Source organism: Cervus canadensis, chromosome 22, assembly GCF_019320065.1.
Source record: "Cervus canadensis isolate Bull #8, Minnesota chromosome 22, ASM1932006v1, whole genome shotgun sequence".
NCBI classification, from domain to species: Eukaryota; Metazoa; Chordata; class Mammalia; order Artiodactyla; family Cervidae; genus Cervus; species Cervus canadensis.
Window position 1 is genome coordinate 24,251,379 of NC_057407.1, and position 13,039 is coordinate 24,264,417.

Sequence of the window (13,039 nt, forward strand, 5' to 3'; positions counted from 1 at the left end):
CAAATTCTTCCTGAGAACAAAAACCAACTCCTTGTAAATCCTCCCTCCGCCCTCCTTCCCCAAGTCCGCTGAGGGGGAGCATCATCTGGTCTTTACCTGTAAAGCTACTGTTCATTTCAGGAACATCATCCTCTTCCTCATTCTCCGCGTGGACTATGCCAGCATTTTGCATATCATTGTAGGACTTGGTTCGCTTTGGGGTCGACTGCTTGGAACCAGAGTGAAGGCTTTGCAAGGCATCCGTCGTGATCACTTTCCCACTGACTGGCTGGCTAGGAGGTTTGGGTGTCCCATAATAGTTTCCTAGGTGATGGAGAGACACATTTGCATGTTTTAGAAAGAATACTTTGTTTTTCTCAAGTCTGCAAATCCAAATCTCTTAGCCCATTAAAAAAAAAATTTTTTTTTTCTTTTTTTTTTTTTTTTAAATTAGAAAACCAGAACAACCTGTATTTCATTTCTGGAATGGGTAAGAAAACATGTTGGTCCTATCCAGTTAGACATGGTGATTTCAGAAGCCAGGAGGAAAGCTGCATTGTGGTGGGGAAAGAACCTACTAGGGACGAAAACAAAAGGGGCTGTGCAGAATGGAAAAGCTTCATCCTCATTACATTTGAATTTCAATTGGTCACCGTTTCACATATATGCACTAGCATAATGCAGAATCCAATTTGGAGTGAGTGGCACACAAAATAACAAATTCATTACCGCCAGCACCCTTACAAGCTGACACAGTGGAGGTCACCCTCCCTTAATAAGGAAACTCCTCAAGAGGGAACCCAAGCAATATTTTTTTTAAAAAAGAGAGTGAACACCACGTGGCGCCTCTTTAGCTGAATGGCAGGTCTGACTGGCACAGTCAAGTGTGGCTGGAACAAACCCGTGCCCAGCTCTCACAGGAAACTCCGGGTCAGCAGTGGCAGACTGGCACCCTTCACGGGTCACTTGTCTAGTCAGTGCCCATTTTCATTTTTAGCCACTTGCCTCTAGAGTTTGGCTCAGCTCTGACTCTCACGTGCAAAGTGACTCTGGGCAGGACCAGGATAGGCTTTTATGTCCTAATTTTTTTAATTTAAAATGTGTATATTTTTAGTGTGCAGTACAGAAATCTAACTAGTAAAATAAAATATTTACTTTAAAAAGTTAAGTGATAAAGCAATACTTTATAAAATTGACTTTTCAAAATGTGAAGATTAAACTTCAAGTTTAAAAAAGCAGATATATTTACTAAGAAATTGAGTATACAATAACAATGGTAGCAATGAGGTTCCTTTTGAACACGAGTTAAAAATTAAGTTATTTTAAAGAAAGTGTCAAGCAAATAATGGACACTATCACAAGATATAGACAAAATCTTGAAGGTAATTCGTGAATGGGCAGAATTTGAAAACTACAGCTTAAAATCAATAATATCCAGTGACCATATGATCAAAAGCATCAACATCAGAATGCCATAAATCCACTCAGCATCTCACATCTTTTAGAGTAAGGCCAGATAGACTGATCTTCTTAGGCCCTACAAAAAATCCTATGTAATGTCTATAATTTTGCGCTTGGTAAAGTAGAATTTGTAAATAATAACAAATCCTATACATACTGTTTCTTCTCAAGAATCTCATCCCATTGTCGAACAGATATTACAGGGTTTATATACATTAAGCTTTATCTTTATAATTAAATATTCTTTATGACATTATTTCTTTAAACTATTTTTTGAATCATCAAACTTATGAACATATGCATCCACTTTCTTTGAAAGTGGTATAAACAGCACGTGTCAGCAGGGAAATCCTGAACACGCATGTTAAAAACAGCAGCAGAATGAGACAAATGCTCAGGGCTGGTGCACTGGGAAGACCCAGAGGGATGGGATGGAGAGGGAGGCGGGAAGGGGGATCGGGATGGGGAACACATGTAAATCCATGGCTGATTCATGTCAATGTATGGCAAAAACCACTACAATATTGTAAAGTAATTAGCCTCCAACTAATAAAAATAAATGGAAAAAAAAAAAAAAGAGCAGCAGAATAAAGGGCACCATGTTTGAACTTGAAGGAAACCACGTAGAAGTCAATGAGCACCTTCTGGTGGCTTGCACTCAACTCAATCACTTCTTTCACACAAGGAGGTATCTCAACCTCTTCAAAACCTTCATTCAGCTTTCTAACACAAAGGTACAGAGACTGAGTGGAACCAGCATGAAGAAAAGGCATCCATGTGTGTTTCTAGGGACTAACACAAGTGCAGGAAAAAATGAACACATGTATAAGCCAAGACTCAGCCTGCATTTCTAAACAGGTTACACCAAAGGATGTCCCATGTCTTTGATGAAGTTGAATCTTGGCCGCAGTATTGACTATTTTCACTAACTGGAGATTCTTAGTGGGGTTTAGGTAAATAAAACAGTTGACTATTTAAAAAGTAATCTTCATGGTGAACAAGAAATAAAGACAAAGCTCTACTGAATTCTTTATCATCATTATTATACCAAAACATAGCATACATTTTTCAGTTAGAGATTAAAGTAAGGCCAATGTCTACAAATAAGAATCTTCCAGTGAAGGATGTGATTCAAAAGATAGGACTCTTGATTCATAATTTTATAATTATAATTTTATAACATTCATGAAGCTATTGTCATTTAAAAATCAATTAAAACTTAGACATCCTTGTTTATGACAAAAATAAATGTCTGGAAAAGAAAAGTTCTACCTAAATTTGACAAATTTATGTGGATTTTCCTCAGTTTTCAAGGAAGGTCAGGGTCTTTCTTAAGTTAGTAAATGATTAGCAGATTTCTCAACGCAATTACAAATTCCCCCAAACAACCCACTTATTCATAGTTGTTTCCTGTCTCTGGAAATTAGTTTAAGATTGATTAGAGACAGATACAGTACATATTATTAGACTGAACCACATGCAACTGCTGAGGTAGAAGACAAACTGTCAAATATCAGCAATTTCATTTGCGTTAATCTACAGTAAAGCATCTGCCTACAATGTGGGAGACCCAGGTTCAATCCTGGGTCGGGAAGCTCTCCTGGAGAAGGAAATGGCAACCCACTCCAGTATTCTTGCCTGGAAAATCCCATGGATGGAGGAACCTGGTAGGCTACAGTCCATGGGGTCGCAAAGTGTCAGACACGACTGAGCGACTTCACTTTCACTTTCAAAGTGTAGATTAACATATGCTCAACATTCACTGGATCACAGAAAAAGCAAGAGAGTTCCAGAAAAACATCTACTTCTGCTTCACTGACTATGCTAAAGCCTTTGACCGTGTGGATGACAACAAACTGTGGAAAATTCTTAAAGAGACAAGAGTACCAGACCACCTTACCTGTCTCCTGAGAAACTGGTATGCGAGTCAGAAAGCCATAGTGAGAACCTTACATAGAATGACTTGTCCAAAATTGGGAAAGGAATATGACAAGGCTGCATATTTTCACCTTGTTTATTTACCTTATATACAGAGTACATCATGCAAAATACCAGGCTGGATGGATCACAAGTTAGAATCAAGATTGCAAGGAGAAATATCAACATCTCAGATATGCATATGATACCACTATAATGGTAGGAAGTGAAAAGGAACTAAAGAGCCTCTTGATGAGGGTGAAAAAGCTGGCTTAAAACTCAACATTAAAAAAACTAAGATCATGGCATCTGGCCCCATCACTTCATGGCAAATAGAAGGGGTAAAAGTGGAAGTAGTGACATATTTTATTTTCTTGGTCTCCAAAGTCACTATGGATGGTGACTATAGCCATAAAATTAAAAGATGCTTGCTCCTTGGAAGGAAAGCTATGACAAACCTAGACAACATATTGAAAAGCAGAGACATTACTTTGCTGACAAAGGTCCATATAGCCAAAGCTTGTTTTCCAGTAGTCATGTATGAATGTGAGAGTTGGACCATAAAGAAGGCTGAGTGCTAAAGAAATGATGCTTTCGAATTGTGGTACTGTAGAAAACTCATGAGTTCCTTGTCTGCAAGGAGAACAAACCAGTCAATCCTAAAGGAAATCAACACTAAATATTCATTGGAAGGACTGATGCTGAAGCTGAAGCTCCAATACTTTGGCCACCTGATGTGAAGAGCAGACTCATCCTATTATGAGGATACAATGAGACAGTCCATTTAATGCTTTTAGCACTTGCAAAAGACTTCACTACAAGGCTTGATACATGCTATAATACTTAATGTTAACAGTGTATGTTTCTAATCTTTAAAAGGAAACTCTTTACACCTTAGGAGAAGGATTAATGAGACAATGTGTCTGAAGTGCTTGCCACATGGTAACAGAGTACCACAACTTTACCCACATAAAGGAACAAGCAGGTAAACCTCCCAATGACCAAATAACCTTGAGCAAATTACTTACTATCATCTCATACTTTCTCTGTGATATGATAATGGCAGCATGAGCTCCAATATCATCACAGGATTACCATGACAATCAAATGATGTAACTTTCTTGAAGGTACCCTGTAAACTATAAGATGTTATAAATACGAGAGAGTGTAATTATTCAAACTTCTCTAGCATATTACCTACAACCTTTACAGAAAAGCTTCTATCAAGTGGTGTTTCCTAAGGGCAGAGGGTTCAAGTTTCCATTGCAGATACATTTTTAAAAATAATTAGAATTTAGTGACCCACATTTAAAAACTGAGTATCTCTGATTCAAATCTGGATATACTGAGACATGCTGCTGGACAAACTGTAAGGTCTGTCTTCCTGAGATTTGTCTCTTATGGGCAATGCTGGTGACAAGTGTGTGACCAAATTCACCAGGACCACACTACACTGTGGTGTTGGAGAGACTCTTGAAAATCCCTTGGACTGCAAGGAGATCCAACCAGTCCATCCTAAAGGAAATCAGTTCTGAATATTCACTGGAAGGACTGATGCTGAAGCTGAAAAACTCCAATACTTTGGCTACCTGATGCGAAGAACTGACTCATTGGAAAAAGACCCTGATGCTGGGAAAGATTAAAGGCAGGAGGAGAAGGGGACAACAGGGGATGATATGGTTGGATGGCATCAATGATTCAATGGACATGACTTTGAGCAAGCTCAGAGATTTGGTGATGGACAGGGAAACCTGGCATGCTGCAGTCCATGGGGTTGCAAAGAGTCAGACACGACTGAACGACTGAACTGAACACTCACACAATTAAGGATTTCTGCACAGAGGTTTTGGCTCCTATCTTTGGTGTGTCCCAGCCTTTGTCAGACAAACACCTTGACCTCAACCTAGAAGAGTACCCTAAGGTCTGAGCAGAAAAAGGGGTTTGGACACAAGAGGGATGAAGAAAACTTTTAAACTTCAAAAAATCCTCAGGAATCCCAATGAGTCTGTGAATGAATTGATTTTGGCCGAATCTGGGATTGGCCACGTTATCTTTCCACACAACCAAGGGCAAGATGACTCATGCACTCCTCCGTTTACCACCTTTCCCACCAGCACTGCCTTCACCCACTGTATATTACTCATTCCACTGATGTGGACCTCCGGGCATTTAAATTCAAAACCATGCCCTTCCAGGAAACTCTCCAGCTTATCAATCATTTCCACTCTGGTCAGCATCAAGCCAAGCCTAGCCAGAAACACAAACCTCCTTACATAGACTATGCACAAGAGACTCCCTATGAAGACTCTATGGATCGCTTAATGGTACTAAGTAAAGATCATTTGAAGAATTATAAATGAATAAAAGATTAATTTAGGTTATCACTTGGCAGGCTGCATAGTTTCTAAGAGACACGAGCCTGACCATCCCACAGTGCCCATGTTAGCCAACACACACTTCCTGAGGTGACTGGGCTCCCTCCCAAGTGCCAATTGTGTGTGTCCCAGCTGCTATTTTCAGAACTGGCTCCACAATACAACTCAGCAGGGATGATGGCTGGGGAGGGAGAGGAGGGCAAGGAAGACGCAAGAGGAAGCCACCAATGGCCATAATTAACAGGCACACTCTTTGGCCATGACCAAGCCAAAGAAAATATTTTCTGACACACAGTTAAAAATTAATGGGGACTGCAAATCAATTTTTAGAGCTTGATAAAATATTGAAGGAGGGCTGCAACCCTGAGTTTTAAGCCAGAATGAATCAAATCTTAAAAGCCTTTCACTTTGTATAAATTTAATATTCATTCATTCATTCCCTTATAGAGAACCTCTTGTTATGCTAGGCACTATGGTGGAAAGGCAGAAATGGAACTAGAACATGATTTTCACAAATGCTCTGCATGGTATACATCAGTTTTTTAAACTTTGTACATGTAACAGTTACATCAAATGGAGATTCTCTTTTAAAAGGTCAAGGTGGGGCTTGAAATTTTGAATTTCTAACAAGGACTCAGGTGATGCTGATGATACTGGTCCATGGACCATCTTCTGTGTAGCAAAGGTGAAGAAATCAGAGACAAGCATTTGCATTTAGGCCCTTTGTCCTGCAGTCCTATGTTGCTTTAGAATTGGGAGGTGGCAGAGGTGGGGGAGCTGAAGGGAGGGATGGCTTGCTTCTCTTTTTCCAAACAGAACAAGCTTTGAAAATAAGTAGCAGAACAGGATGACAGTGACCACGAATGGCTGGAAATCTACAGCATGTATTATCAAAGGGGCAACACTATACCCAAGGGGCAAAAGTGAGTGTGTGCTCAGTTGTGTCCGACTCTTTGCAACACCATGGACTACAGCCCATCAGGCTCCTTTGTCCGTGGAAGTTTTCAGGCAAGAATACTGGAGTGGGTTACCATTTCCTCTTCAAGAGGATCTTTCCAACCCAGGGATCCAACTCGAGTCTCCTGCGTCTCCTGCATTGACAGGAAGATTCATTACCGCTGAGCCACCTGGGAAGCCCAGGGTAAGATGTGTGGGGTCCAAAAACCTTACTCTTGTTCTTTGTAAAGCACAAATATGTATACAGTACATAAGGACATAGATCCAGCATATCTGATTTTGTCTTGGTCTCAAGGTCATGCATGTGTGACCCTTGCAGGCTCTGCAGGCAAGCTTCACAGTTGGACCCCTTGCTCTCTCTGCTCAAATCTCACTGGTTTTCTTTCAGGTCTCATATGCAATCTGTGCCCCCACTCACCTCACAGCTCTTACACTCACTCTTCTCTCTGTTTAACTTTCCTCCCTCTGCTTCTCATCCCAATATCACCTGCTGATCCTCTGACCCCACCAACTAGATCAAAGTCTCCTATATGTTTTTTTGTTTGTTTGTTTGTTTTTTAACATTTATTTTTATTCATTTGGCTGCATAGAGTCCTAGTTGTGGCATGTGGGATCTAGTTCCCTGACCAGGGATCGAACCCAGCCCCCCTGTATCAGGAGCGCAGAGTGTTTGCCACTGGACCACCAGGGAATTCCCTCTCCTGTATATGTTTTTAGAGAAGCGTGTATCTCTTCTTTCCCAAGGCCCTTTGCTCAGTTTATCAGACTATGTAACGAAATGATATCTGTCTTTACCTCTAAACTGTAAGCTCCATGAAGGCAGGATCCACATGTGTTCTGTGCACGACTGCATTCCCAAAACAAACATGGTGCCGGGCACAAGGTGTCACTGAGTAATTCTCTGCAGAATGAGTAACTGAATAAAGTGGAGACAGTACACACAAATCCCAGCCCAGGATGCTCCTCAATACCTATATTGTGGATCCGGTTTTTAAGAGCATGACTCACGGCAGTTTCTTTTCAGTCCATCAATTCTATCTGAATTATCTCAGATCCACATCACTTCACTTTGCCACTTGCTTACTCAACACATGATGGTATCATTCATAAAACTCCCATCACTTTCTATTTATTCTTTCTTTAATGACCTGCTCCACTCTACAAATCCATGATTTACATGCACAGAAGGATAATAAGCCCATGTCCTATAAGTAGAGGTTTGTTCTTACTAGTGCCATGTGCCTTTGAATTTTAGACCAGAAAGGGCAAGGTAAGTTAATAGTGTTGTGACCCTGAGCAAGGTAAGGGACCTCTTTCTTTCCGGCCTCGGTTGTCATGTAGAAAGACTAGTACCCATGAAACAGAGTTTTTGCGCAGATTAAATTAGACCACATATATAAAGCACTCAGTACTGTGCTTGGCACAATATAAGCATGTAATAAACCACAGCATCAGTTGTTCCTGATACTCTGAGCAGCTCTAAGATGTAAAATTTGGTATTGTTATCAAAGCACATATTTAAAGAACATTAACAAAAAGTTACCTTTACTGTGCATCTACCATATGTTGCTACCTACACATTCACTTATTCTAATCATTAACAATTCTACAGAAAAAAAATTAATATTCCCATTTTCAGATGAAGAAACTGACATTCACACAATGCTTAAATGACAGCTGGCATTTAAACATGGATCTGTCTCCACTGTCTATGCTCTTGACTTAAGGAATGGTTGGGGATCTCTAAGCAGAAAATTAACCAAACCGTCCCTGGGCTTGGCCTCCTTGTCTTCAAAGGCAGAGGAACATACAATTGTCACACAGATTTCCTTTGGTTCTTTCATTATCAACAGAGAACACTCCACAGCGGAGTTTGCCAACAGAGCTTATCACAACAGACAGCTGCTGAGGCCTGCCAAAGAACAGGACTCCAGACGGTTTCTTCTTCCTCAATGACAAACAAGAACTCTCTTCACCCCAGCTTTATTACCATGTCCCCCCAAAGTAGACCCTTGGCAGCTGCCTTTTTGCAGACCTTCTAAGAAGCAGAACAGTACCATTATTGAAGGCTGACACATACACTCCCTTCCTAATTAACATGAAGAGATATGCAACCCATAACTCCAATTGGAAATGTCACATTGGGACCGCACTTCCATGCTGAGTGAAAACCTTTGCAAGCTCAAAGTGTATAATCAGCCTCTTCTACCCAGAGGCATTTGTAAAACAGGCATGTTTGGAACCACTCCCACTGAATAGTTCCGCCCTTACAAACTCTCTCCCAGAGAAGTCCCAAGGGCTGGCTGAGGCAGCAACCTGTCTTATTGAGCAAAAATGTCAACAGGAGAAAAAAAAAAAAGGGCAAGGCAAAAAGGAGATGGTGCTTCTGATTTATTTCAAGAATGCTATCCAATAAATGAGCTCAGTGTCACAATTAGGAAGCTGGGCCAAGGAGGAAAGACACGTTTAGTCTTGTCTTCTGTGTCTTGCCTTGATTTTTATTGCAACCAGTGACAGAATGAGGAGTTGGCTCAAACTGCAGAGCTGAGACCAATTATGAACTCTACTCATAACTCATATGCCTCTGTGACGGGCAATACTTAGGTTCCTTAAATAGTCACGAAGGGCATCTACTGTTGGAGGATACACATAATATGCCAGCATTACAGCTGTTCGGGGTGGAAAATTCCATCCTGGAGACCCTGACACCCCCCACCCCACACACACACCAATCCTGGCTCTTTCCAGTGTTTCTAATCTAAGCAAACAGTACCAACATCTTTCCAGTTTTCTAAGACAGAAGTAGGAGTCATCCTAGGTGGAATATCATCACCTGAATCTTTTACCTCTTCTTCCAATAACTAATACATTAGTAAGTCCACATAAACATTTTATACTGTTGATATAATAATGCAACACTCCCTTAAAAATGGTGGCTCAGATGGGAACGAATCTGCCTGTGGGAGATCTAGGTTCGATCCCTGGGTTGGGAAGATCCCCTGGAGAAGGGAATGGCAACCCACTCCAGTATTCTTGCCTGAAGAATCCCATGGACAGAGGAGCCTGGCAGCCTACAGTCTACTAGTAGCTACAGGCAGGACAACAATCATGTCTGGTTTTGCTAAACATTTTATCATTAATGGTTAAATGAATGAATGTACAAACTAGTAAGAGAGTCTATAAGGAGAGTATCCATTTCCAAGCAGCAGACTCTGGCAAGATGAGCATTTCAGTCCTGCCTGGGACATGACCTTAGTGAAAGGCATTTGGCCAGATTTGGTTCCCAATTCCCTTTAGTGTCTTAGACATTCTCCTTCTGGATCTCAGTTTTGTCTTCTGAAGAGATGAGCTCTACTGCCTTTCCAGTTTAAACTTTTACAACCCTGAAATTCTAAACCCCAAACAAATATTGGACCTGAAAGAACATTCAGAAAGTTATCAGGCCTTGAGGTTTTACTGGTTCACTCCACTTGTCTGCCCTATATACGTCACAGAATGTACATAAAGAAGATCATCTCTCCTCTGTAGTGACATCCTCTTTGGGAGGATTCAAAACTATGTTTTCTAAAAGGAGATTAGCTCTTAAAGATGAGCTTAGCTCTCTGAAGTCGGATGACTGAGAAGAGAAAGATCTTCTTGAGTAGGTCCTCAACCATCCTTGCAGAAGCTTTTATTCTAAAACTGCCCTAGAAAATATGGCAGTCATCAGATACATGCGACTATTTAAGGCTAAACGAGTATAAACTACATTAATTTTAAAATGCAGCTTCTCAGTCACAAAAATCACATGTGGTCCATGACTGTTGTGTTGGACAGCTCGGAATATTGAACATTTTCATCACTGAAGAAAGTCCTGTTGTATGGCATTGGTTGTACAGGAAGCAAGAAATGAATCCCTGCTTCTCCATCTCTAGCACCAACGTTCCGACCTTTTCTTGGTTCACACTGCATTTGCTTTCTCAGGATTCAGGCTTTAGGGTTGGTGCCGACACACCTGAACTCATGCGATCCTCTGACAAGCTTCAGATCAAAGTCCACTTCTTCAAGGGGACTGACCCTAATGTTAGAGTCAATGGAGCACTTGTAGTTCTCTTCTCTGAACACACATCACTTCTCTAGAAGCTGTTTAAATTATTTTGCCTCCCAAGATTGAGGGGCTGTAGAGTAGAGACCCTAGAGCCAGATAAGCCTGGGTTTCAATGCCAGCTCTATCTTGGGCTCACCATATGGAGTTAAAAAAAGACAATGGGCATCTCTGGGCCTCATATTCTTCTTCTGTAAAATGGGGACAAACTGTACTCAGCTCACTGGATTACTGGATAATTAAGTGAGTTGTTACACATGATGCACTTTGAAACGCACTCATCACATACATACTGGACAAACACTGTCAGAAATCAATCACCATGAAGCATGAGCACCTTCAAAGGCAGAGCTACTTTGGTCTTCTGCCCCATACATCACAGCCTGTACCATGGGACAATGCTGAAATGAAGGCACAGAAGGGCTGCCTTTAAAACTGCACTGCCAGGAATTGCCTCTATAAATCTATTCAAAACAGTACAGTGAGACATTTGTACAGAGGTGTTCGCAGCAGTATTGTTTACAAAACATTAAAAAAAGTGGGGGGAGGAGGCATCTTAAACGTCCACCTGCAGAGGGCTAGTTAAATAAACTATATAAATTCATACAATGGCATATTTTGCAGCATTTATAAAGAATGAGGTGGAACTATGTGGGGTAACTGGGAAGATCTCCAGGATGTATTAAGTCAATGGACAAAAATACTTAGGTTTATGCCGTTTATGTCTATGTTTTCCGAATCTTTGCACTAGACCTTTTAACAGAGGTTTCCTGTGAGAAGGAGGAAAATCAACTTACACTTAAAGATGTTTAAGTTCTTTACTCTAGAAAGAATTCCATCTTGTATATTCATTACTTTTACTTCAAGCTGTTTAAAAGTCTTGCTTTAAAGAGTGATTTGCGTTGCGGTGTTTTCCTCTTTGGAGCCAGGTCAGGCCAAGAGGAATAAAATGTGAGCAATGGAAATAGACAGTGAGTACCTAGAGAAGTAAATAAAGATATTTTACTGGTAAATCCACTAGTTTACTGACTAGGAGAAGGAGAAGAGAATCCATCCACCAGGGTGGCAATTTGGGGCCAGTCGTGTGTATAAATATAAGACCTAACGCTGACAGAGAGCTTACGTGTGTCAGACGCTGTGCTCAGCCCTTTCCAATTATTGTCTCATTTAATCCTACCTATGAGAAAGCACTATTATTATCCTCGTTTTACCGAAGGGAAAATGGAGACATGCAGCATTAAGTAACTTGCCGGAGGGCACACAGCTCAACAGCAAAGGGGCTGAGACCTCAACTCTGGCAGAGCCACAGCCCAGCCTGCAGGCTTGTTAGTGTCCAACTGACAGAATCACCACTAAGGGGGCCCAGAGGGGCTCACAGAGATCTCTCCAGCCCTATTCGTGTAACACTATCTGGCATATCATAAAAATTCCATTTTGCTTTCACCTTATGAAAGTCAATACAATACATTCCAATTGCTACCAAAAAATTATGAGCCATCTCATACAGCAGGGAAATCATACAGCCAAAAGGTCAAAAGGTCAAAAGGCTGAAGAATACAGGCAGATGGCTAAAATACACTGGACCCATACGCAGCATGAGAATTTCAACTCTAAAATAACTGAGTGACATTCACAGAAAGACGGTTTTATGTAAGGATGACTAGTCATTTTCTGAAAAACTTTTTCCTGTTGTTACTCAGCAAGAAGTTGGGTGAAAGTACTAGTGGTCTATTATCACAACTTTTTAGTTACATCAGTATCATCTTCTTGGCATGTCCAGGAAAGAGCACGGGATCTAAAAATCCAACAGCTGGGTCTGTTTCCTGGCTCTCGCCTTCCGGAACCAGCTGCACAACCTTAAGAAAGTCCCTAAGTGCTACCTGGTCTAAGCATCCCCATCTAAAAAGCTGGGGATAATAGCTACCTCTGTCAAAGTGATAAAATTAATGGGGAAAAAAGGTGACTCCACCTATGCACCACTTGTAATATAAACACCTCAGTAAAATGAGCTGATTTTCTTTTTTGTCCCAGATATGCTGTTGCCTAACCACATGCTTTTCTTTTTCAACAAAGTACTCTTTGGCTTTGCACAGCCACTCCCACCCTTAACCTCTCCAAACATGCAAATAAATATTTTTTTATATTCTGGATTAAAGTTCCTCTGATGGTCATAATAAGTGATTTCAGACAGGACAACTCACTTTCTTAAACCAAAGAGGATCCACACTTGCTCTCTTCTCAGCTACATGAATTTTTAACCATATTC

The 13,039-nt window shown here is 40.8% G+C and overlaps 1 protein-coding gene across 16 annotated transcripts in view; it reads right to left on the reverse strand.

Annotated features, from left to right (window-relative positions):
* The window catches only part of MAGI1 (membrane associated guanylate kinase, WW and PDZ domain containing 1), a 645,788-nt gene that overhangs the window by 112,300 nt on the left and 520,449 nt on the right, over window positions 1-13,039 (reverse strand). For all 16 annotated transcript variants that reach the window (XM_043441957.1, XM_043441953.1, XM_043441952.1 and 13 more), the window contains one exon: window positions 97-303. In XM_043441957.1, coding sequence (XP_043297892.1) covers window positions 97-303 — 207 coding nt within the window. The remainder of the gene's footprint in view (window positions 1-96; window positions 304-13,039) is intronic.